This window comes from Apis cerana, linkage group LG8, assembly GCF_029169275.1.
Source record: "Apis cerana isolate GH-2021 linkage group LG8, AcerK_1.0, whole genome shotgun sequence".
Classification (NCBI taxonomy): domain Eukaryota; kingdom Metazoa; phylum Arthropoda; class Insecta; order Hymenoptera; family Apidae; genus Apis; species Apis cerana.
This window is the reverse complement of record NC_083859.1, coordinates 1,604,256-1,628,261: the sequence shown is the minus strand read 5'-3', so window position 1 is coordinate 1,628,261 and position 24,006 is coordinate 1,604,256. Positions and strand designations below refer to the sequence as shown.

General features: G+C 22.9%; 4 protein-coding genes across 7 annotated transcripts in view; 2 read left to right on the top strand and 2 right to left on the bottom strand.

The window, feature by feature from the left end:
• Positions 1-1,036: 1,036 nt before the first annotated feature.
• On the bottom strand, positions 1,037-3,833 carry LOC107996650 (uncharacterized). The gene is made up of 5 exons (XM_017054818.3): positions 3,578-3,833; positions 2,736-3,075; positions 2,218-2,481; positions 1,950-2,126; positions 1,037-1,522 (listed from the first exon to the last, which is right to left on the bottom strand). Exons 2-5 carry the CDS (start codon positions 3,072-3,074, stop codon positions 1,154-1,156), a joined length of 1,149 nt encoding a protein of 382 aa, XP_016910307.1. The 5' UTR covers position 3,075; positions 3,578-3,833; the 3' UTR covers positions 1,037-1,153.
• A 4,731-nt stretch (positions 3,834-8,564) lies between these two features.
• Positions 8,565-14,767, top strand: LOC107997252 (uncharacterized). 2 transcript variants are annotated; one of them, XM_017055707.3, is made up of 7 exons: positions 8,565-8,888; positions 9,068-9,181; positions 9,257-9,400; positions 9,478-9,667; positions 9,804-14,121; positions 14,198-14,408; positions 14,500-14,767. In XM_017055707.3, the coding sequence occupies exons 1-7, from the start codon at positions 8,805-8,807 to the stop codon at positions 14,623-14,625; spliced, it is 5,187 nt and encodes a 1,728-aa protein (XP_016911196.1). In that variant the 5' UTR covers positions 8,565-8,804; the 3' UTR covers positions 14,626-14,767. The 2 variants fall into 2 exon arrangements, with proteins under 2 accessions (XP_016911196.1, XP_061933828.1); XM_062077844.1 differs by having other exon boundaries at positions 9,789-14,121.
• Positions 14,768-15,194: 427 nt separating this feature from the next.
• Positions 15,195-17,513, top strand: LOC107996684 (bifunctional transcriptional activator/DNA repair enzyme Ada). Its single transcript, XM_017054855.3, has 2 exons — positions 15,195-15,499; positions 15,733-17,513. Exon 2 carries the CDS (start codon positions 15,755-15,757, stop codon positions 16,319-16,321), a length of 567 nt encoding a protein of 188 aa, XP_016910344.1. The 5' UTR covers positions 15,195-15,499; positions 15,733-15,754; the 3' UTR covers positions 16,322-17,513.
• The window catches only part of LOC107997280 (uncharacterized), a 28,695-nt gene continuing 22,007 nt past the window's right edge, over positions 17,319-24,006 (bottom strand). For all 3 annotated transcript variants that reach the window (XM_062077845.1, XM_028666223.2, XM_062077846.1), the window contains exons 3-14: positions 22,031-22,259; positions 20,816-20,970; positions 20,498-20,692; positions 20,300-20,412; positions 20,067-20,233; positions 19,782-19,937; positions 19,638-19,705; positions 19,474-19,551; positions 19,221-19,382; positions 18,936-19,133; positions 18,759-18,863; positions 17,319-18,670 (exon numbers count right to left, since the gene is read on the bottom strand). In XM_062077845.1, the coding sequence (XP_061933829.1) occupies positions 18,546-18,670; positions 18,759-18,863; positions 18,936-19,133; positions 19,221-19,382; positions 19,474-19,551; positions 19,638-19,705; positions 19,782-19,937; positions 20,067-20,233; positions 20,300-20,412; positions 20,498-20,692; positions 20,816-20,970; positions 22,031-22,259 (1,751 nt within the window). In that variant the 3' untranslated portion in view covers positions 17,319-18,545. The remainder of the gene's footprint in view (positions 18,671-18,758; positions 18,864-18,935; positions 19,134-19,220; positions 19,383-19,473; positions 19,552-19,637; positions 19,706-19,781; positions 19,938-20,066; positions 20,234-20,299; positions 20,413-20,497; positions 20,693-20,815; positions 20,971-22,030; positions 22,260-24,006) is intronic.

Here is a 24,006-nt window from a genome sequence, read left to right as displayed (position 1 = left end):
ATTTAAGGGAAAAAACAAGCAAGGAAACAAATATAGATATAAAGTCATATTTATTTAATGGTATTTAGGTCAATGTTATATCCTTATAAGTAGTATCCAGAGGCAGTGGTTATCCTTGTCAAAATTGATTTGCTGCTATAGGAAATCATTGTCGGTTTATTCTGAACAATGCATATAATTTAAAGAAATTATGAAAAATGTGAAAGAAAAAATAGTTATGCAAAAGTTATGAAGGATACTTAAGATTTTGTATTTTACTTTGTAATTAGAATCTTTCACATTTTATGAGATTATCATAATGCACAAATTGATCACGAAAGTTTTTTACAGTATTCAATATTGAATATATTTAATCTTTTATATTTTCTTTTAATAATTATGTTTTTAATTTAATTTTTTCTAATTATTTTCATCGTTTTTTAATAATCATATATTTTATGTAGATATTTTTAACCGTATTAAAAAGAAAAAAGTAAAGTAGTAAAATGTTTTAAAATAAATTTATAAAGTTATTTTTGAATTTACTATTTAATTAATGTAAATTTTAAAGATTGTTTTAAATTTTAAATTTTAAAGATTTTTAAATTTTTAAATTTTTAAATTTAATATTGCAAAATATATTTTAAGAAATATAATTTCAAATATGTGAATATCTCTGAATTATAAAATTCCACTAATTAATTTATTAATTAATTTTTTAATTTTTTTTAATTTTTTAATTTCTTTTATCAATAACTTAACAAAGTTTGGAAATCCCCCGAATAATTTCAAAATTTTCCTACACTTCAAATGAATAGGTATTCATAAGAAATAAAACAATCATATTTCATTTCTATTTTTTATAATTATAAACATTTTTCAAAATATAAAATAAATATAAAATATATAAGGTTCCATTTGTTTATAATTTTTTTAACAGAAATAATACGAAAAATTATTTCGATTTAAAAATACAATTTTACAACATGTATAATCTTTCTTTTCATAAAAAAATTATAAAAATTATTTTAAAATTTTAAAAAATAATATAAAATGCTTTAATTTTAATTTCTTTTAATATAAATATTCAATCATGGACATAAATTTAATATAGCACAATATATATTCATTAATTCTATTTTAAAATAAGTAAGATCACAAATTGTCAACTGGTTTAGTGATAATATTTGTATGCTGGCGAAATGGTTTTCTGATAAACCGGAACAGCAGCATGAGCAATCGTTGGCGCAAGAGCTTTTCCGACTACAGGGACAGAACTATGAACTTGAACATGATCTAAACGCGTAGTTTTTATAAAAGTAGGTTGTTGTACAGATACTCTTTCTATTTTCGTTGCTGGTTCCACAACATTCACTTCTTGAAGAGTTTCAATTGGTCTGCTGATCACGACACGTCTTGTAGAAACTCGTTCATCAGCTGGTTCCGCAGATTCTGGAGCTGGAGTGGCGGAAATTACTCGACCTCGAACCTGGCCAGCATCTCCAATTGCGGATTGAGAGGGACTGGAATGACCGAATCCAACCTTTAAAAATATAATATTCATAAATACAAAATATGATAAATAAATATTAAAGATAAAGCTTTCGCTTAATCAGAGAAATAATTGTTAAGAAGAGTTATGTTGAAAAAAGTGCTAATTAATCAAATAATTGGATAATTAGCAATTTTTTTATAGTTATATAATATTTTAAAGTAATTTTTAATTTTAAATATTTATTATAGTGTATCAATAATTTATTATAGTGTACTCATACAAATTACTATTTACATATAATAATTCTCTAATTCTAATATTTTTATACTATTCTCATACTACTATACTATTTATACTATTTATACTATATATATTATTTATACTATTCTCTCGAAAATGAATAATATAAAAATGGAATATCTTTATAATAATTCATAATAATATTATCATAATAACATTTTATAATAATAATTACCTCAACATTGCCACGAGCAGTGAGCAATTCGATCAATCTGTTCTGATTCTGTTGGTCTTGTTCAGGAGAGGAATTGGGACTAACGATAACACTTGGTGAAGGATCATGAGCAACGAGAGGTTCATTCGATAATGCACCGTTCAAATTAGTTTTTAATTGGGGTAAATTTCCACTAGCCTAGAAAAAAAGTAAATTTTAATTATTCATTCAAGAAGAATTAATTAATTTAAATTAATTTTTAATCAATAATTAATAATTTAAATGTTACCTGACTCTGAACATTGAGTTTGCGAAATTCAGGATTTTCTACTACAACAGTTTCATCATCATTAGAAATTGGAGCAGAAGAAACTGTTGGAGATGGAAGAGTTTGAGTTGCTTCGAAATGTTGGAGCAAAGGTTGAATCACAGCTGGTCCTTTCTGAGTTTTGGAAGTTGGTTGATCAAGTTCAACTACTGCTGAGCCAGCTGGACGAACAACTACGCGTTCTTCAATGTCATAAAATTGCTTCTGAATTGCTGGACGACGCACCTAGTGAAAAATATTAATTTTTTAAATTTTTAAAGTAAAATTAATAAAAGAAAATGAAAAAAGTTTAAATATAAAGAAAAAGAAAAATTTGAAGATTTTTATAAATGAAAAAAAATGATAAAAGAATCTAATCAAAATACAAATTAAAAGAAAAAATGTAAAAAGATTAAATAAAAAGAAGGGAAAATCATGAGGAATCAGCAAAAGGCAGAGAGAGCAAAAAAGATAATTTCTTAAATTAAAAAATTATTTACTTCGAATTTACGAGTAGAAACGGCCGGTTTTACCACATCTAATTGTTTTTCCAAAACAGCAGGTTGGGCTTCAATTTTAGTAATTGGCACATGAGAAATAGTTGGTACATGTTTGACAAAAGGGACAGCAGCTACTGCTGGAACTTGAGCAGTTGCATATCCAACATGTTGGGCTTCGATTTTAGCAGGAATGCTATAAGCAAGCTGAGCTTCAGGTTCGATATTATTTATATAAGTTACACCTGCTGGATTCAAGTACGGCATCCTGATGGATACAAAGCCACCATAGCTAGTGTGCAGCAATGTCACTGCCACCGAGAAGAAAATTCCAAATTGCATTCTAGAATAATATGATAAATATCTAGTTGATCATATATCGTTTATAATATTACTTATATAACTTTAACTTAATTTTATACATTTTGAAAAATGAAAATATAAATTTCTACATAATAAATATTTAAGAGAAATAATGTAAAGAATTTGACTTTAATATCTAAAAAGATAGGAAATTTTTTTTGTTTCAGATAGAAAGAAATCATTGTTACTTTTTTAAAAAATATGGAAAATTTATTTTAATAGATTTATTTTAATAGATAGATATTTAATAGATATTTCTCAAATAAAATTATCTTCTATTACAAATTATTAGGATTAACAAGTATCCCAAAAATTTCTTTTACTATTACCTATGCATAATTTAGAATAAATTTCAAGTGAATTACTATAGAAAAAGAATTATTATGGAAATAAGAAAAATGTAAATTATCAAATATCCATTAGAATCATTGAACATGTAAAAATAAGTCTTGGCTAATCTGTGATCTCAAAATCAAAATTACCTTAGTTGCTAAAAAATGAAACGATGTTCGAATCAACGAAGGGGTGCAAGACTGTCTCTTCAGTGGCAGCAGACGTTACTTATATGGCCACGTAGTAAAGGGGGACCCCTTCTTACAAAACCATCGTTCCGGTACCCCTCCCATATGAACAAAGACTTAAAGTTGACCAAAACTGGGTCGATCTACTTTACTTCTCCACGTGTTCAATCTTCGAGAAACCTGCTCCCTCATAGGAATTGACACTTGTGCATCTCTCTTTCTCTATGACATGGTCATTAATTTCAATTTCGCAATTTTAGATTGAGCACCCAATTTTTATGAAAAATTATTTGTCTTCTTTTTGTTATAATGTAAGTAAATCGATTTATTATAGTAATCAATTGTAAATATTGAAAAAAAATTTATATATCATTAAGAATTCATAAAATAACTTAATAGTAATGACGTAAATATAAATAATTGCTTTTTAAATATTAAATATTGATTACTATTGATTCTTAATTGTGATCAGTTTGATTAATAAAAAATATTATTTATTGAAATTATACCTAAATTTAGTATTGAATTAATTATGAAATTAATTGTGAAATTAATTCAATATTAAAATTGATATATATGTATTTCTAACAATAAATATTATCTTTTAAGCGATAAATCAAATACAAGATACGATTATACAAAATACATTTATCTTAAGAATTATTATTAATATTATAATAAATAATAATAGAGATAAAATTTTTTTTCTTTTTTTAATTATAGCTTTTATTTTTTTTACAGAAATATTATTCGCATTTAATTGAAGAATTTTTATTTTTATTATAAAGAAATTAATTATGTGAGATATGATTGAAAAATAAATTTGCATCAATTCATCAATTTATAAATAGTAATAGATAATTGATGAATAGAATGGAACAATTTGAATGCTAAAAAATTATAAGTATTCGAAAGTGAAAACATTGAATTCACTTGGGTCGATGCGCCTTTAGAATTCGATTGTTATTCATCTCATATATTCGAAGGTTCGTGTAAAATTTATCACTCATGAAATGTGGACGCTAAATGACGCGAGTTCCTGTTAAAAAAAGAGAAAATAACATTTCTTGAATTAATCAATGTATGAAATCGTATCATTCCATTTAACATGACAAAGCAATCAAAATTCAATAATTGAACAATATTTCAATTTTATTTAAAGATTAAAAAAACAATAGATATGATAATTTGGAGTAAAATGTATTTTATTAATGTTGAAAATAATAATTTTTTCTTTATGTAAATTGTAAAAAGTTCACGTCTTTTTATTCGCAATTGCTTATTTTTTCGATAAATATATCAAGGTGATCTTCTCTATTTTTTCAAACAACGTATTTATTTTTTATTGACAATTTTAAAATATTTTATATTACATTTATATTCTCTTATTATAATCCTATAAGATTATTCTGAAAATGAAAGGTAAAATGATAAAACTAGATTGAGATCTAAAAAAATCGAATTTCATTTATTCACTTGTTCATTTTATTATTTGATTTAATATACATATCTTCAATTTTGTTTCTGTTACTATGTTAATAATGTTAATAAGATTATTTATTTCATTCTTATATAAATATTATTATTACTATAAACTTTTTTATTATAATTAAAATATTATAAATTTAATTATTTGATAAATATTTCAAAAATAAACGTAAAATAAACATAAATTTACGAGTTTTACATCATTGTTACATTATTATCGCAAGAATAATCGCGTTTTTAAATGATAATAGATCATCAATCTACAAAATGATCATCATTTATATAATTTATCAAAAAAATTATATTTTTTGCATTTGTCATTTAAAAATGATAATTAATTATTGTTTTTTAATTTTCGATTTACATTATACATTAGTAAAAATGATATAATTGTATGGTAAATACAGATTAAAAGTCATTTATTTTGAGACAGTTATGCAATCATTGATTTCAAATTTAAAATTTTTTATTTGCATAATCGATGATTTCATTTGCATCTTCTTTTAATAAATGTTCTGGTTTTTAAACTCAGTCTGCAAATATATATAATATATAATCATTTAAATCTTGCTCAATACCTACTTACATGTATCAAGGTCAGGTAGCAAAGGAATGACGATCGATTTTTATCCTTTCGATTAAAATGAAAACGTTGCGAAACTTTAATAATCAAACAAAACTTTATCGTTTCAATTTTTATTTTTTTATTAAATTAAATAATAAATTTTTTCCTTCTTGGTAATTTCTTAAAAAGGGATCTTTTTTACAAGTAAAACTATTTTTTTAGTTGTTTAGTTTTATTTGATTTAATTTCACTTTTAATTTAACTTTATCATAAAATTATTATGATTAAAATTAATATTTGATTTTAGAGAAAATCTATAATTATAAAGTTATATTAGACTTAAAAAAATATGATGTAAAATTAATGTTTTTAAAATCAAATAATTTTTTTTTTAAATTAGCAACCTAAAATAATAAATTGACATCATAATTTGAATCATATTTTTTTGTAAAGGAATTATTATTATTTTAAATTAAGTAATTATTATTTATTATAGCAAAAAAGAAGATGAAAAGCATAATCATGGAGAGAAAGAAATTAAAATGAAATCAAATCATTTATCTTAAACCGTTTATGACATTTCATAAGAGAATATAAATTTGCCAATTTGCCAATTATATTATTCAATATAATTCTCATATATTTATATATCTATTATATATCTGTATTATTTATTCTTTGTTCTTTAATAAAAATATCTATAATTTTAAATATTTATAATCATTTCATTTTATGCTAAAAATAAAAAATAATATAATATATATATTTTATTATTATATTTCATTTATTATTAATTTTATATATTAATATTTGTCAACATCTAAATGTATATTGTATGTATTTCAAATGAATATTTAAAATAAAAATAAATATGTATATTTATCTGATTAGCGCATAATAAATAATCTGTTCTACGAATTAATTAACATAACAAATTTATAGTTGAAATAATGGTATCTTATCATTTTGGATACTCAATTATCATTTCTTTTATAATGGTCTCCTTTCCTCTTTCTCTGTACATTTGTTCTCTGTTCTCATTTTTTTTTCATTCCATTAAGCCTTCCTTCATCAGTGAAACCGAAACCGAAAGTAAATTGCTTACCGGACTATCGCGATCCGAAAACTGGTTGTCCTTCTGTTGCAAGTTTTTAATCTTCAAATGCATAAAACAGAAAATACTTTTCTTTATTGCAAATGATTCATATTTTTACCAATATTTGTTATATATCATTTAGCATGCATCATAAAAAATTTGATTATATTTAAAATACAATGTCCAGTTTTATTAATATGACTAATTTTCTCAAAATTTAATAATGTTTTTCTCTCTTTATTTCTTTATCTTTCTATATGTTATTCTTTTATAGATTAAAGATAACATAATTTTATCATTTTTTAAATGGAAATATCATAATAATATTACAATGATTCTTGTTCTTTTTTTTTTTAATTATATTAAAATGTTTTCAATATATTTTTAATTTTTTTTATGTTTATAACTTGTAACATAACTTATCATAAAATTATAATGTTTTAATTACATTTAGAAAAAATTAATAATATTAAAAAAATTATCTTCAAAACTATTCAATTTTTAATAATTTAATAAGTAATATTAAATATTAAATATTATTAAGTAATATTAATAAACTTTGTCTGTAATCATATAAAAATATAATCATTTTTAGCATTTAATCAATAATTCCATCTCTTTAAAAAATGCTCAAACTTGTTACACCAGCAACAAAAAAGTTTACTCAAATTCTTTGATTCACACCATCTATTTGAAAAATATTGAAACTTTTGATACCTATATATATATATATATAATAATAATTAATGATAATAAATAAATTATAAATATATAGAAGATTTTTAAATATAATTAATATCTCTAAAAAAAATAATAAAGAACACTAATGATTAATTCTTACTTTATATTTATTTTTTTCCCACTATTTTACTTAATTTTGTTTATATTTACACTGTAAAATTTATTTTATTCAAAAGATTTATACATGGATTTATTATTATTTATTATTATTATTTATTTATTTGTTTATTATATAACATTTAAAAAATTTATGAATTCATATACATATATTTCACATTATGCATTTATTATCATTTAATGCATATATTTATGAAAGAATGCATTAAAAAAATTATTTTTAAAATTTGTTAACTTTATCAACTTTTATGATTGAATATAATTTCTGTATTCACATTCGAGATAATTTTTATATCTTTTCTATAAGAAAATCATCCTTAATTTTCTTTTTAAAAAATATATATTACTTATTATATAATTAATCAATAATTATTTTGAAAAAAATTCAAAGAATTTCACTAATCTGGATTTTTTTTCTCGCTACTCCATCAAACTTAACAATTGATTGTTTCAGATTTTTATTATTTTAAGACATGTCTTGTTTACTTAATTCGCTATTATGTTATTTATAATTTTTGTCAGAATGAAGGCCTAAAATCTCGCAATCAAATTTTGCATTTTTAGTAATGATGCGAATGATATGAAAATAGAACTCTAAAGCCTCAGAAATTTGGACTACAAAAATTGTATGATTGATTTTATATTTAATCTATGGTGAAGATAACTTACCGCTAGTATTATTATGTTCTTAAATTTTAATTTGCTATTTTAAAATCTAAGTTTTATATTACATAATCCAATATGTTTTTGTTTCTTATCTTTCAAATATTTTTATTTAATGTCAATTCTTTTATTTATTAATAAGCAAAATTATATTATAAAAATCATTTAGTAACTAATCAAAGAAGTTTTCAACAGTAAAATTTTAAGATTTGAAGATGTTTTTCGTAGATGTCACTGTGATGTTTCCAGTGAATTTATATATATTATATATATTATATATTATATATGCTATTTTCAAGTGTAAAAGGCGGTAAAGGTCAATGCATGTATTCCTTTTATTATAAAAATGTTTTTCTTTAAAAATAATGTAATAAAATAATATATTGATTGACTTTTATTAAGATTATTAAATATTTAAGATAATCAGTAAAAATTTCCAATGAAATGTTTTCAATACAATAAAGAATAGGTTATGTAGATACTTAAAGAGTTGTAAATAAACCGACTATTTTTTAAAAATGAGTGCAAATGACAATTGCCAATTTATACTGGAACGTATTAATGCTCCGGATAGAATTGTGCTTGATCAACAAGATCATACAGTAAGCATATAATTCTATTTTTGCAAGTAAAAAACACATGTTCTGAAATGATTTTTCTGTTGAAAAGTTATTTCATGTTGACAATCGTTTTCATTCATTAATAATATTAACAAACAAATCATTGTAAATATTAAAAAAATTAAATTAAAGATAATAATATACATTTTTTATATTTTCAGTATACTTGTGGTAGAGCCAGAGATAATGAAATAGTATGTCTTGGCTTGACAGTATCGCGACGTCATTGCATTTTTTTTCGCAGCAAAAATGAATTATATGTTACAGATTTAAAGGTACACATTATATATTGAAATTAATATATTAAAATATAATAAATTTAATTCAATAATATTTATTATTATACTTAGAGTGCAAATGGTTTATTTATAAATGGAATTCCTCAAGAACCTTTTCAGACAACTAAATTACATCCAAATGATATTATTGGTATTGGTTGTCCAAATGTTGATACAGATAGTAGTATGTATGCATATGAATTACAAACAATTAAAGTAAGATTTCATTAATATTATTTTGACTTATAATATTTGTTAAATAAAATTATTAAATATTTTAATAATTTTAATAGCCACCAAAAGTTGAAAATAATCATAGTACTACTGCTTTATCAGAGACTATAATAAATATTGAAAATGTATGTAATGATAAATCTGATGTTCAACGCAAAAGAGGACAAAGGAATTCTAATGAAGATGTGCCAAATAAAATTTTCAAATTAGAAAGTGGAAATTGTATCTCAGATAAAAATTCTTTAGAAGGTAATATTTCATCTCTGCTCATATTCATTCATATTTAACAAAAAATAAAATATAATAAAAGAATTAATAAAATAAAAGTGCAGAAGATATAATAATTTTATTTTAATTTATATATTAATAGTTGTTAAAATTACAGACAAATATACAATACAAAATGACAATGATATTGAAATAATTCACATATCAGGAAATGACAACTTATTAAATGAAAAAGGAAATTGTGATAATTTCACAAAGAATATAGAATTAGATAATAAATTAAATGTAAAGAAACATATTGATACTAATATGATGGAATCAAATAATATAAACGATGTAAAAATTGAATCATTCATAAACAATAAAATGGAAAATATTAACAAAAATGAAATTTCTACTGCTTCTAAGAATAAGAAGAAATTGAATATAAATACATTTCACGAAGATCAAAATCATACTGAAAATAGTTTATTTCATATTAAAAATATACATGATACAGTAAATAATATTGTATCTAAAAATACAATAGAGAACAATAAAATAAAGATAGATACAAATAGAAAAGAAAATGCAAATAATAAAAAAGTAAACAATTTTTTAATTGAAGTTGAAATGTCAAAAACAGTTAATAAAACAAATCAACATTTTGAACAAAGTAATGAAAACAAAAATTTATCATTATCTGCAAATTTTGTACGTAACAAAGATAATGTGATAAAATTAGAGAATGAATTACAATTAACTGATACTGATGAAAATATATATTCTCCAAATACAAATATTCCACTTGTATCTCCAATAAAATTAAAACAAATTCAACAAGAACCAAAAACAAAATTTTCAGAAGATGATGTAGTAAATTTAAGTGATAGTGAAGATGATATTTTTCCATGTTCTCAATTGTTTGATATTGGATATGGCATGAATACATCTATAAAAGATGAAATTAAAGAAGAACCTGCAGAAATAGAAAATGTAAGATATAGTATAGTTGATGATGCAGATTTAATTATTTCATTAACAGATAGTGAAGATGAAGATAATAATTGGTTACACAGATTATCTCGAAGTCAAATAGTTAATGAGAATGATGAAATTGACATAAAGAAAGAAGATATAAAAGCAGATATTGATATAGAAGAGCCATTTCGAAATGAGTTTGAATTTATTGACAATAGAAAAAATATAGATGAACAAATAGAAGCAAAAAAATCTATAGATAAAGAAGAAGAAAATATATCAATTCAAAGCATGAAAAACTTAAATGAAATAGTTTCTCCAAAAACTTTCGTTAATGTAAAAAATTTAAATAAAATAATATCACAAGAAATTCTTCCAAATAAATCAAAAAATGTTGAAAATTATATTGAAAAATTCACATTGGAAAAACAATCCTCGAAATATCAGAATTTGTCTCCAACACAAAAAAAGATAGAAAATTATATGGATATAGCTAATAGAATAGAAAATATTGTATCTTCAAGGAAAAAAAAATCAATTGAGAAAAAAGTGCCTCAAATAGAACCTCCGCATTTGCCTACCAGAAAACGAAACAATAATAAAGTTAAACAAAGTCCTCAGAAACATGAAAAATCCACTAAAAAAAAATTATCTGCTAATGAAAAAAAAAAGCGAGAAGAAATGTTGAAAATAGAACAACGTTTGTATGTAAAAGAGCAAAAAAATCGTAAAATGCTTCATAAATGGGCAGATTGTCTCCCTCCTAGTAAACAGAAGAAAATTAATATTCTTTCTAAAGAAGAAAAGAAAGTATTGATAGATAATAGAAAAATGAAATTGAAGAAACTTGCAATAGAGGAGAAACGATTATCTTTAGAAAATAATCAAGAGAAGAAACGTATTGTTTCTAAACCAAAAGCGAAAATAACGACAAAGACTCGAAACGATTTTCTTGTCGAAGACACGATCTCTGCATCTAGATTAGAAAATGTAACGGAAAAATCTAAAGCTTCATCCAGTCAATCTGCAGTGAATAATACTTCAAATTCAGAAATGACAAATTCTGTAAAACATAAAAACATTTCTAAAGAAATAACAAAACATTTACAACATAAATTAACGCTTAATGATATTTCGAATTTGGGCAAGATTCCCAAAAAATCTAACACCACCAAGATGAAAATAAATACTGCAGAAGCAGAAACAGCGTTAAAAGAACTCTCATTAGAAAAAAAAATAGAGAAAACAAATGAATTAAAAAATATTGAATCAAAGAATAAATCAGATAAAGAATCTTCTAAACTTATTGAAAATAAATCTTCCGTTTCTAAATCAAATATTAAATCGAATTTCGTGAAAACAAAAAAACGAGTATCTTTTTCTGCAGTAATTCAAAACGTACGTGAATATCAAATTGATGAATCTAATGTTTTAAAAAAACTAACAGGTAAAGATGCTCCTATACCTGCAGAAAAAGTTGCTGTAAAGAAACCTAGTAATACCACAGAATCTAATGCAAAATTGAACCAATTTTTATGGCGCATTTTATGCTGGAAACCAGTATGGTTAGAAGAACAACAATATTTGAATCAAGATCCACCTGTAATACAACCTGAAGAACTTAATGTAACCTTAACACATTATAGATCATATGAGGAATATTATAATATTATAAGTCCACTTTTATTACTAGAAATTTGGCATGGTATCACTAAGCAATTTCAGAGTATAGATCATATATATAGACGGCCCACATTTATGTGTTCTATAGTTGAAAATTCTATTCAAACATCCAATGTTTCGAATAATATATTTTTAACAACATTAATGCTTGAAGTATTAGCCACAAAAGAGGATATAAAAAAGCAAATACATCCTATTTATGGAGATCTTATATTTTTTGAATATGTTCAAAATCATGAAAAATCACAAAAATCAAAAGATTTCCGTAAAGTATTTGCATATGTTACTAATATATATACAACAGTGTTAACTCCTGTTACTCGTTTCAATCAAGATTTGAAGAATTATGTGAAAAATCCTCATACATTATTAACATATACTGTGATAACAAAATGTCTTGATAAGAATATTCTAGTAAATCGAGTTCAGCGATTAAGAGCTGTAATTTATTTGCGTTCTAGCTTAAGAATGGTACAAGCATTGCAGTTTCTTCCCAAATCACCATTAGTAAACTTAATTCTAAATCCACAACTTGAAATGTATAAGTTACCAGTTGTTTCTGAATTAGAGACATTAGTTACTGGAGATAAATTAAATCAAAAACAGATAGAAGCTGTAAATAGAGTAACCAAAGCTGCAGTTCATAAAGATACTAAATTATGTTTTATTCAAGGGCCACCGGGTACTGGAAAATCAAAAGTTATTGTAAATATAATTACTCAAATATTATACGGAAATAATAGATATACAAGCAATGGAAGTTCTTTTAAAATGTTAGTATGTGCTCCATCAAATACTGCTATTGATGAGATCGTTTTAAGATTATTAAACGTTAGAACTACGATAAAACAACAAACGAAAATGAAACCATTTAAAATGGTTCGCATCGGACAATCGGAAATGATGCATCCAAAAGTGAAAGATATTTCTGTTATGGAATTAGCAAAACGAGATATTAGAAAAACGAATAATGCAAATAATACTCCATCCGATAGCATAGAAAATGAAAAATTGCTTTTACAATCTAAAATGAATGCTCTTCGATGTGAATTGACTAATTCTCATAATTTGGATGAAGCTTATAAACAGCATATCAGGATGAAATTGAATGATATGACTATGAAATATGAATTATTGAAAAATCGTGAATCATTAAATGAACTAAATATCAGAAACAAAGAATATATGAAATTACAACGTATGACGGAAAATAAGTTTCTTGAATATGCAGATATAATTACTTGTACCCTTTCGTCTTGTTATACTAGTCAAATGGAATCCATTTTTGGTATTAATAAAAAAAAAATATCTGTGTGTATTGTAGATGAAGCTACTCAAAGTTGTGAAGCAGAAACTTTAATACCATTAATGTTAGGAATTAATATATTGATTTTAGTCGGTGATCCAAATCAATTACCGGCCACAGTTTTAAGTGGACAGGCAAAGAAATATGGATTGGATCAATCGATATTTTCTCGAGTGCAAAACGCCTTTGAATTACAACCAAATAATCCGATAATTATGTTGGATACACAATATCGAATGCAACATGATATTTCTTCTTGGCCAAATAAATTCTTTTATGGTGGCAAGTTGAAGACTGCAATCGAACGCGATGATACGTTTCCATTTTATCCTTATCGAATTTTAAATCTTAATTCAAATCAGAATGATGATAATTCAAACAATGAAGAAGCAGATTTTGTAGCAAATATTATATATTGTATGTTAACTTCTGCTAATTTGGATAATTGGGAATCATATATTTCATGTGGCATTCTTACACCATATAATAATCAAAAATCTATGATATTAACAAAGATTCATGAAAAGTAAGTATGCATTTAGCATAAGATAGTAATATATACTACCATTAAATTATTTATATATTAATTTTAATTATTTTAGAATATTTTCATTACCTGAAAATATTAAAAAAAAAGTGAAAATTGACGTGAATACAGTGGATGGTTTTCAAGGGCAAGAATGTGATATAATAATTATGTCATGTGTACGAAGTCAAAAAATTGGTTTCTTATCAGATAGACAAAGACTTTGTGTTGCCCTTACAAGAGCAAAACGCAGCCTCATTATGTGTGGTAATTTTAATATTTTTATGGTAAGATTATATAATAACTTACAAAAAGAAAAAAAATATTAAAAAATTAGATTATAGTTAAAAGTTATACAATAAGTTTTATTGATTACAGAGATATCCAATGTGGAATTCATTAATATCAGATGCGAAATCGCGTAAAGTATTTTTTAACGTTGATACTAATGCAGATCTCGACAAAATAAAATCGTATGTCATTAAGCGTACAAAAAAAAAGTGATTTTTTTTATAATATATTATTATTAATATTATCCTTGTATATTTGTAAATTTTGTCATCATCCTCGCGTGTTTAAATATGTATTATAAATCTTTATTTCATTTTCTACAATATATTAGCTTTGCTAATAAATTTTTTTAACTAATTATAATGTCTTAAATAGAATAAAAGAAAAATACCCATTATTAAAATATTTACTATTATATTTTTGATTGTTTGATTTAGGTTAAGTATATTAATCTTGACCTCTCATATTATTATTTTATAATTAATTTATTTTTTAAAAATATAATACATCAATTGTAATTTTAAACTAAAAAAAATTAATTGTGCAGTTTTTTTGTATAAAACAATCATTTTTAATATATTATTCTATGTAATAACGCAACAAATAAAAGATTAAATTGTAATTTTAATCATTTATAGATTTATAGATAGATATTTAATCAAAATAGAATAAAAAAAAGTTTTGAATTACAATTAAAAAACTAACTTATGTGATACATATTGTGTCTTTAATAAAAAACTTCGTGTTCATCGATGCATAAGTTGTACTCAGTGTTTCGTAATGAGCTATACCTCAAATCTTTTATTTCAAATATTTATTATTTTGTCTTATATATATATTAATAATAAATAATTTCATGAATAAATTAATATACGAAAAAGTAGTTTTCTATTTCATATTTCGGAATCACAAATTTGATTTTTCCAGAATCTAAATTTTGATCATGTGGCTTTATTTACATTCTATAGTTCGACTCCACGAATGATGTATAATATAAAATTAGTTCTAATCGAATTAAAATAAATCTTAAATTTATGTATTAATATTAATTTAAATATTCATAACAATAAGTTTAAATTATTTTTTAGTGAGTACTTATTATATATTCTTTTGAAGGAAAATAATTAGAAGATAGAATAGAATTGTGTATTCTATTATTAATATAAAATATTTTATGTAAACATTTAATTTTAATAATTTTAATAAAAAACTTTTATAATAAATAGTTTTGATATTAAAAGTTTACATAAAAACAATAAGAATACTAAATAATGTATCAACATATTGTTTTTTAATATTTGTATTTTTTTATTCTTATAGTATCTACAGTTTTAAAAAATTTATGATGGTTCGTTTTCAAACTATGACACCACAAGAATATAAAACAAATCATCGAAATTTCAAGATAATATATGGTTTTTATCCTACGCCTTTTGGAAATTGTTTAATCGGCATTACTAGTACTGATAATGCTATTATATATCTAGGATTTGTCGACAAAAGTAACGAAGAAGCGTTAGCTGAATTAAAAAGCAATTGGCCTTTTTCCGAATTGATTAAGAACATTGGAAATAAAATAAATGAAATTATAGAAAAAATTTTTTTCGAACAAATGTCTACAAATGATTCTATTTTGGTTCTTATGAAGGGTACAGAATTTCAAATAAAAGTTTGGCAGGCTTTGATGTTTATATCAGATGGTACAACTGTTACTTATGAACAGATTGCGCAAAATATAGGTAAACCAAAAGCTGTACGTGCTGTTGGAAATGCGATAATGAAAAATTATATTGCATATTTAGTGCCATGTCATCGTGTAGTAGGAAAATCTGGTAGTAATAAATATAAATGGGGAACGAAACGTAAAGAAGATCTTTTGATACATGAACGTAAATATATAAACATTTGAATTTATTTTAAGCTTTGGTCTTTTTTTTTATAAGTTTTGTTATTTAAATAATATTTATCTTATTATCAGCATAAATATATAGATTTTTTTTTTATATCAAAATTTGAAATTTGTATATATTATAAAATGAAAAATTGTTTATTTTTTTATATTAAAAATTTAATATTAAATTACAAATAATTGAAACATTATTAATTAATTAAATTAAATAAAAATTAAATAAAATATTATAAAGAAAAGCAATTATTATTTAAAAAAAATTATTTTATTATCCCTAGTATATAAATATGCAAGATAAATTATATACATTTTTAAGATAATATTTAAGTTATCAAAAATATTTTATACATACATAAATTATATGATTAACATAATTAATTTTATTGCATTTCTGTATAATATAATAGGAACATTATAATGTTAAGATGATCTTCAGAATTAAATAATTTTAAAGATGATAATATCAATTAGATATATATATATAAAGTTTAAGTTTTATATTTGCATTCAAATAATTATTAATATAATTTTTGTATAAAATTATAGCATCCTCTTAATGTTTTATAGTAATATACAAAGTATTCTTTTACTTAATTAGCAATATACAAAATATTAATCATCACAATTTTAATAAATAAATATTGAAAAAACTTAAATGCAGAATGATACATATTTGTGAAATTTTAATATAATTTCTTTTTAATTTACAAATCTTTCAGATGTCAAAATAATAAAGACTATAAATTTATGACTTTTTTAAATTAAATAAAATTAATTAATAATAATTGTTAAAATTAAAGAATTGACAATGAATAACATCAATAATTTGGCATCTGATAGACTTATTGTTAAACACACTATGACTGAAGAAGTATTATCTACATTGTAAACATTATTGTATTATGAATTCTATACTAATGAATATATATGTATAATGTTATTTTATGTAACATATATGTACACACACACACACACACACACACACACACACACACACACACACACACACACACACACACACACACACACACACACACACACACACACACACACACACACACACACACACACACACACACACACACACACACACACACACAGAGAGAGAGAGAGAGAGAGAGAGAGAGAGAGAGAGAGAGAGAGAGAGAGAGAGAGAGAGAGAGAGAGAGAGAGAGAGAGAGAGAGAGAGAGAGGCGCACGCGCATAATATAAATATAAAAATGAGTTATAAAAGTATTTTATAAAAATGTAAATTGTTTCATACTATTCATTTATAAAGAAAAATCTTATTTTAGATACAAATATATTTGCTTATGTTATTTGTAAAAATTGATATTAAATTTAATCTAATTATTATGTAAAAATTATAAAAAATTTATTGTTATTGATTTTTTAAAAATAATCTTAAGAAACTATATTATTAAAATTAATAATTTTATATATTGTTTTAAGTTTTCAATTTCATTTTCAATTTTTTTGAAATAAATTAATAAATATGTATTATATTATGAAAAAGTAATATTAATTTTTTCTTTTAAGTACAAATTTATGGAATATATATACGTATTTTGTTATTGGTGAACCATTCTATATACTATTATTAATTCAGTCTCATTAATTGGTTAATAGTTGTAATTGTATTTACTCATTTGATTTAATATATAATTGAATAATTAAAAAATGTATTAAAATCAAAAATTATTGTACATGAATTTCTTTGGAGTTTCCTAGCAAGATATAATTTTCTTTTTACTATTATTTGTATCTTACAAGGCAGTGTTTGGTGAAAATTTGATATTTGAATGAACATTCAAAAGATGCATCATTTAAGTGGAAATACGTAAATATCTTTATTATTTATGAAGATATTTATAAGAATGTAAATAATGGAGATATCTAGATATTTTCATTTACATATTGCATTGTATATTATAATGCATCTTTTAAAACAAGTATATTTGTATTACTGATATTAATATACTTGTCTATATTAAAAATTAAAAATATTTAAATATTTTTATATTTCTTTAAGTCAGTCAGTAATATAATAATTTTTTAAATATATACTTCATGTATAATATTTACTTCCTCAATCATTTTTAGTTAGTAATCTTAATAAAATTTAAAAAACTTTTATAACTTCACTTCAAGACAATAATATTTTGTTGTTCTGTGTCTTGCATTCATTCACTAAATTAATTATTATTATTGACAGTATTGATACTCAAATACATGTATAAATATTTTTAAAAAACGCAATTACCATTATAAATACCATAAAACTATAAGATGCAGTGATTTTATGTGAAGCAAATGATGGAATATTATTTCCTGATATATTAGTGGTACCTGTTACATAAAATAATCAATCTTATTATAAATTGTATAATGTATAATATAATTTATTAATAAATAAAAATAATGTGATTTCTAAAACCTGAAATTCTCGATCGCGGAGTAGTGGCGATTCTCATTATTGGATTGTGAGGAATTGGTTTCATTGGTGTTGGTGCAGGACTTGGGGAATTTCCATAACATTGACCTATTTAATTATATTAAATTATTAGATGTGTATTTTTAATATTAAATATTAATTATGAATTTAGAAACTCACCTTTCTTATATAGACGCATTCCTTCTTTTTTAGGATCAATATTTCTCATACAATGATCTCCCGCTTCTTTGATATAGATTTCTTCATCATTTACAATTAAACCAACAAAACATTCGTTAGTACTAGTATCGTTTCTCATAGTATATGTATACATTACACCTTTTTCTTCCCATTGTCCTAAGCATAAGTATGCTCGTTCTGAAACAATTTTTTTTTATATGATATGGTATTTTATATACTATACCGGTAAATATTTTAATAAATTATCATTAATTTTGAAAATACCTTCATAAAGTTCTCCAGATTCACAATCAGTAACTTTAAAATACATTATTTCACGAGTGTTACAATTACTACTTAATTCAGCACACATTCCTGATAAATCAGTTATCATTCCCATATATTCTCCAGTAATCGGGCAAGGTGATTCTACTGCACGTTCAACGCCTAATTTTAACAATATTTATCTTAATATTATTGTTTTATTGAGATATAAAATTTATATATTTATTTCTTCTTTTTTTTTAAATTGACTTACGTGCTTGTGTCATCCAAACAGGCTTATCTAAAGGATTATCGCACAATGAGGGTTTATAAACTGGGCTTAAAAGTACACCTGCATGAAAAATTTGTTATTTCATAAATTAAATGATTTAATTAATATTTATGAACATTCGATATAATTATCTAAAAAATAAATACCTATTGCAAATTCTAATACATTTTCACTTCGTTGCCTCATCATTAAACATACGTAAGCTGCTTGTTCACTAGAAATATTTTTTCTTTTAGAAATTTTAATAAAAACAAATTATTTTAATATTTTTTTTATTCATTGTATGTTACCATTGATTTTTGGAGTAAACGATATAGCGGCCAGTTTCTTCGTTAGAATCAACGGTAATAAACGTATAACTATTATACCCATTAAGATCAGTGAAAGTCATAGTACCATTAACAATAAGAGATTCTTCCCATAGACCTTGTGCCCATTTTGGAAATCTAATTTAATATTTTTCAATTAATTAAATATAATATAAAATTATTGTAATATTAAAAGATTATTAGAAATTGTAATTAATTAATAGTTACAATATGTAAAATTTTATTTATTAAAAATAATATACTAACGTTGCTACATGAGTCTTCACATAATTTGGCATCTTTTTTTGATTTGGAACTTTACTAAGGATTAATGTTTCATATCCACTAGTGGAATTATCTAGATCTTGTGTACAACTGGAATCACTGCTGAGTGCCATATATGTCTTTCCTTTTTTATTGTCAACATGAAATAACTAAAAAGAAAAAAAAATTTAATGGAAGAAATATTTTAGAAATATTATAAAATATTTTTAACTTACCCCACATCTATACTGTGGTCTACCTTCATAAGTCGCACTGTTATCCATCAAAGCAAAATAAATAGAACCATTTGGACCAGGCCAATTGCCTAAGCAATTAAATGTAAGATTTGCTAAAAACAAATGAATTACAATAAATGAATTTTTTCAAATATATTAAAAAAAAAGAAAAAAAGAAAGAAAAAAAAGGAAAATTACTGTAAGATTCAAAGGTGCATCGATTAAAGTGTAATCTTAAGATTGAACCATCAGGACAATTGTTAAAAGAAGATGAAAAGCTATTACATTCAATAGTTTTATCGGATCCATTATTGAGATTATATGTAAAATGATACTGGCCAGTTATTGGACAATATTCATTTCTAATAGGAACATTTCCAATTTCTCTAGTACCTATATAAACAGTAAATCACATAAATTAAATTATGTTAATATATAATATATAAATATTAAATTATGATGAAACAAAATATTCATAGAATTTTTTTAAATTTAAATACTTATTATTTCACTTACGATATAAAATGGATGTCGAATTTAATTTATCACAAGAAATCAAAGCAGTGGCTTCTGAAGTGTAACATCTGTTTAAATCTTCAGAGAATACTTCTATAACATTTCGTGATCTTCTTGATAATCGAAAGCATCGAATGCAGTCACCATCACCATATCTAAAAAAGATGTAAAATGATTTTCAGTTTACTGCTCAACTTATTTGAAAAAGAATAATAATGAAATTTTTTATATTATTAATCTGTTAATCCATTTTTTAAATAAAAAATTAATTTTAATGAAAAATTGAAAATTAATAAAATCGAATTATTTTTATCTTGCAAATATAAATATATTTTTTATATAAATATTTAATATATGTTTTAATTATATAAGTTTTATATATATATATATATATATATATATAAAATAGTAACAATAACTATTATGATAATAATACATAAAAATTAGAGAATCTCTAAATTTAGAATCAAAATATTAGCAATATATAATTTATTTTTTTTCAGTTAAAAATTAAATAAATTAATCAATAAAATTTTTATATTATTTTAAATTATATATCATTAATTAAAGTAATATCTGCAGCCGACATTTCTGCCGGAATCTGGTTTATTTCCATCCCAGACATACTGCAGACGTCGAGGTATCCCTAAGGATACATTAAATGTGCAGTAACTCAGTTACGGATTTGGTTACAATTTAACTTTTATGGAATTGTATCTAAATTGACAAACTAACTAAAATAAATTCTTTAAAATTTATATTATATTTAATACAAATATCAAAATACTAATATTAATATTTGGAACTAAAATTTTTTTAATCTAAATTATGCTATTTACCACATATTTAAACTATTTATAATTTAAGCTATTTATCACATTATATCTTTATTAACATAAAAATTTTAATTTTCTTTAATATATATATATATATATATATATACACACATTCAATTTTTGCTTAATTTAAACATGAAAACAGGAAAAGAAAAATTATTATGAATAAATATATTTAATAAATTTATAATATATAATCTTTTTTTTAAATATATTTAATTAATTTTATTTTTTAAATATAATTTATTCTATTCTAACTAACAAATTATCATTAAAATCAAGAGATAATCGAAACTGAATAAATGTTATCATGAAATAAGGTAAATTGTAACAGTTTATGATTATTCGAGTTAAATTACTCGATTCAACATGGACTCACCTGTCCATTAGCAACACGTTATCGCCGACCCTCCTATGGCAATAACCCCACACGGGAACAGCGTTGAACGTGATGTTGATAGTAGAATATTGAATAGGTTCGTTGCTTGTATCTTTTCCGCTCACCTGTGTCACGAACTCACCCTGAAATTCCGCGGGAAAATAACAACCGACCATGAAGAGAGGGTCGTAACCTTGAAGAGCATCGTCGCTTGTGATTACAGTTGCATCTATAAATAAATGAAGTCAAAGTTTAATTTAAACAAAAATTTAATTTAATTATGTTTTTCAAAAAAATTAAAAATTGAAAATTTTTGGCTTCCTTAATATATCAGATTGATCCAATGAATTGATTATAAAAAATTAAATTTTGAGATTGCAAAAAATTAAGAAAAATCATAGCGCACAATTATTTATGAGATAATTCATTGCATAAAATTGCAAAAAAAAAAAGAATTCAATATTGAAGATTCAAAGAATACTTATGAGATATAAAGATATAGATAAAATAATGGTGTATAATAAGTTAAGTTCTAGAATAAATTTTCTTAATTAATTTTCACAATATTTATTGTTTTCGTAGAATAGATCAATACAATTGAGTAGAATTGAAATAATTGTAAAATGAATTCCCATGGACGAGATCAGTTAAAGGTTATGTGAACGACCTTCAACAGGAAGGCTCGGAATTAATTTAATACAGTGTGAAAAAAGATCATAATCGATCTTCAATTGCACAGATTAATTAAATTTTATAAAATTATTTAAATTTATATTTTTCTGATGATTCCATTAATTGTTTAGTGATATTCTATATTTAATTTTATTTATATTGTTCAATGATTCATTTGAATGCAAATTGATCAATTGTTCATTTAATTTTTAATAATTTAGAAGAGAAAAAAAGTGGAAATACAAAAAGAAGTGCATCAATATTGTTGATATTAGCGCGGTGAACAAATCGCATTCCACCTTATTGCCCACATGTCGTGCAGCTAACGATCCATGAATGGTCATTAACGTTAGCATTAAATGGTTACAAAAGCAGGTGCTACTATAACAGGTGGACTACTGGAGAAACTTTTCAACGAAACATAATACTATTGCTTTTTTTAATTTATTCCACTTGCTATCTATTTGCATAAGAGGATTTATTTTCTTTAATTTAAAATTCTTTTATTTTTCTTAAAAGAAATGTTTTCATTGAGTCTTTGTCATTAAGAAAGAATTATATAATGACAATAATCATATTGTTCATTATCTTAGAAAGATCTGATTTTATTTTTAAATGAATAGTATTTATCTGATTTTTTTCATTAGAATTTTTGTAATTAAAACTATCTCATTTTTCTGATTATAAATCTATTTTCTTTAAAGATAGATTTTTCTTTCTTTTTTATTTTTTATTAATTTATTTGATATTCATTTAGTTAATATATTTTTTAAGATCATTTGAAAGATTAATTAAATAAAACAAAAAAAATTTGAAAAAATTGATATCTCACTATTCTTAAATAATCATTGATTAAAAATTTTTCATATGATTTAATCAGATTAATTAATGATTTTTTCTTCACATATTATGCAAATCTGAATGCAACAGAAAAAATCGTTCAGATGAGTCATTTGCTTGGCCATGCATATGAATATGACTACCAGACGGCTGCAAAACAGCCGTTCAAATTTAGATTCGTGTATTTCTTTTCTGATAATTTATACACACCCACATTTGATATTTATTTTTATTAAACATTTCAATAAAAATATGTATTTAAATGTTGTTATTATTTAATATTTGATATTTAATATTCAAAATAATCAGTATTTAATTTATTTACTTAATATTTGTATGTAGTACATGTTATTTAAAATTTTCAGTATTAGATATTGAAAATTAATATTTAATAATTAAAACTTATTATATAACTTTGTATTTAATATTTATAATATATATATAAATAGGTATTCAATATTTAG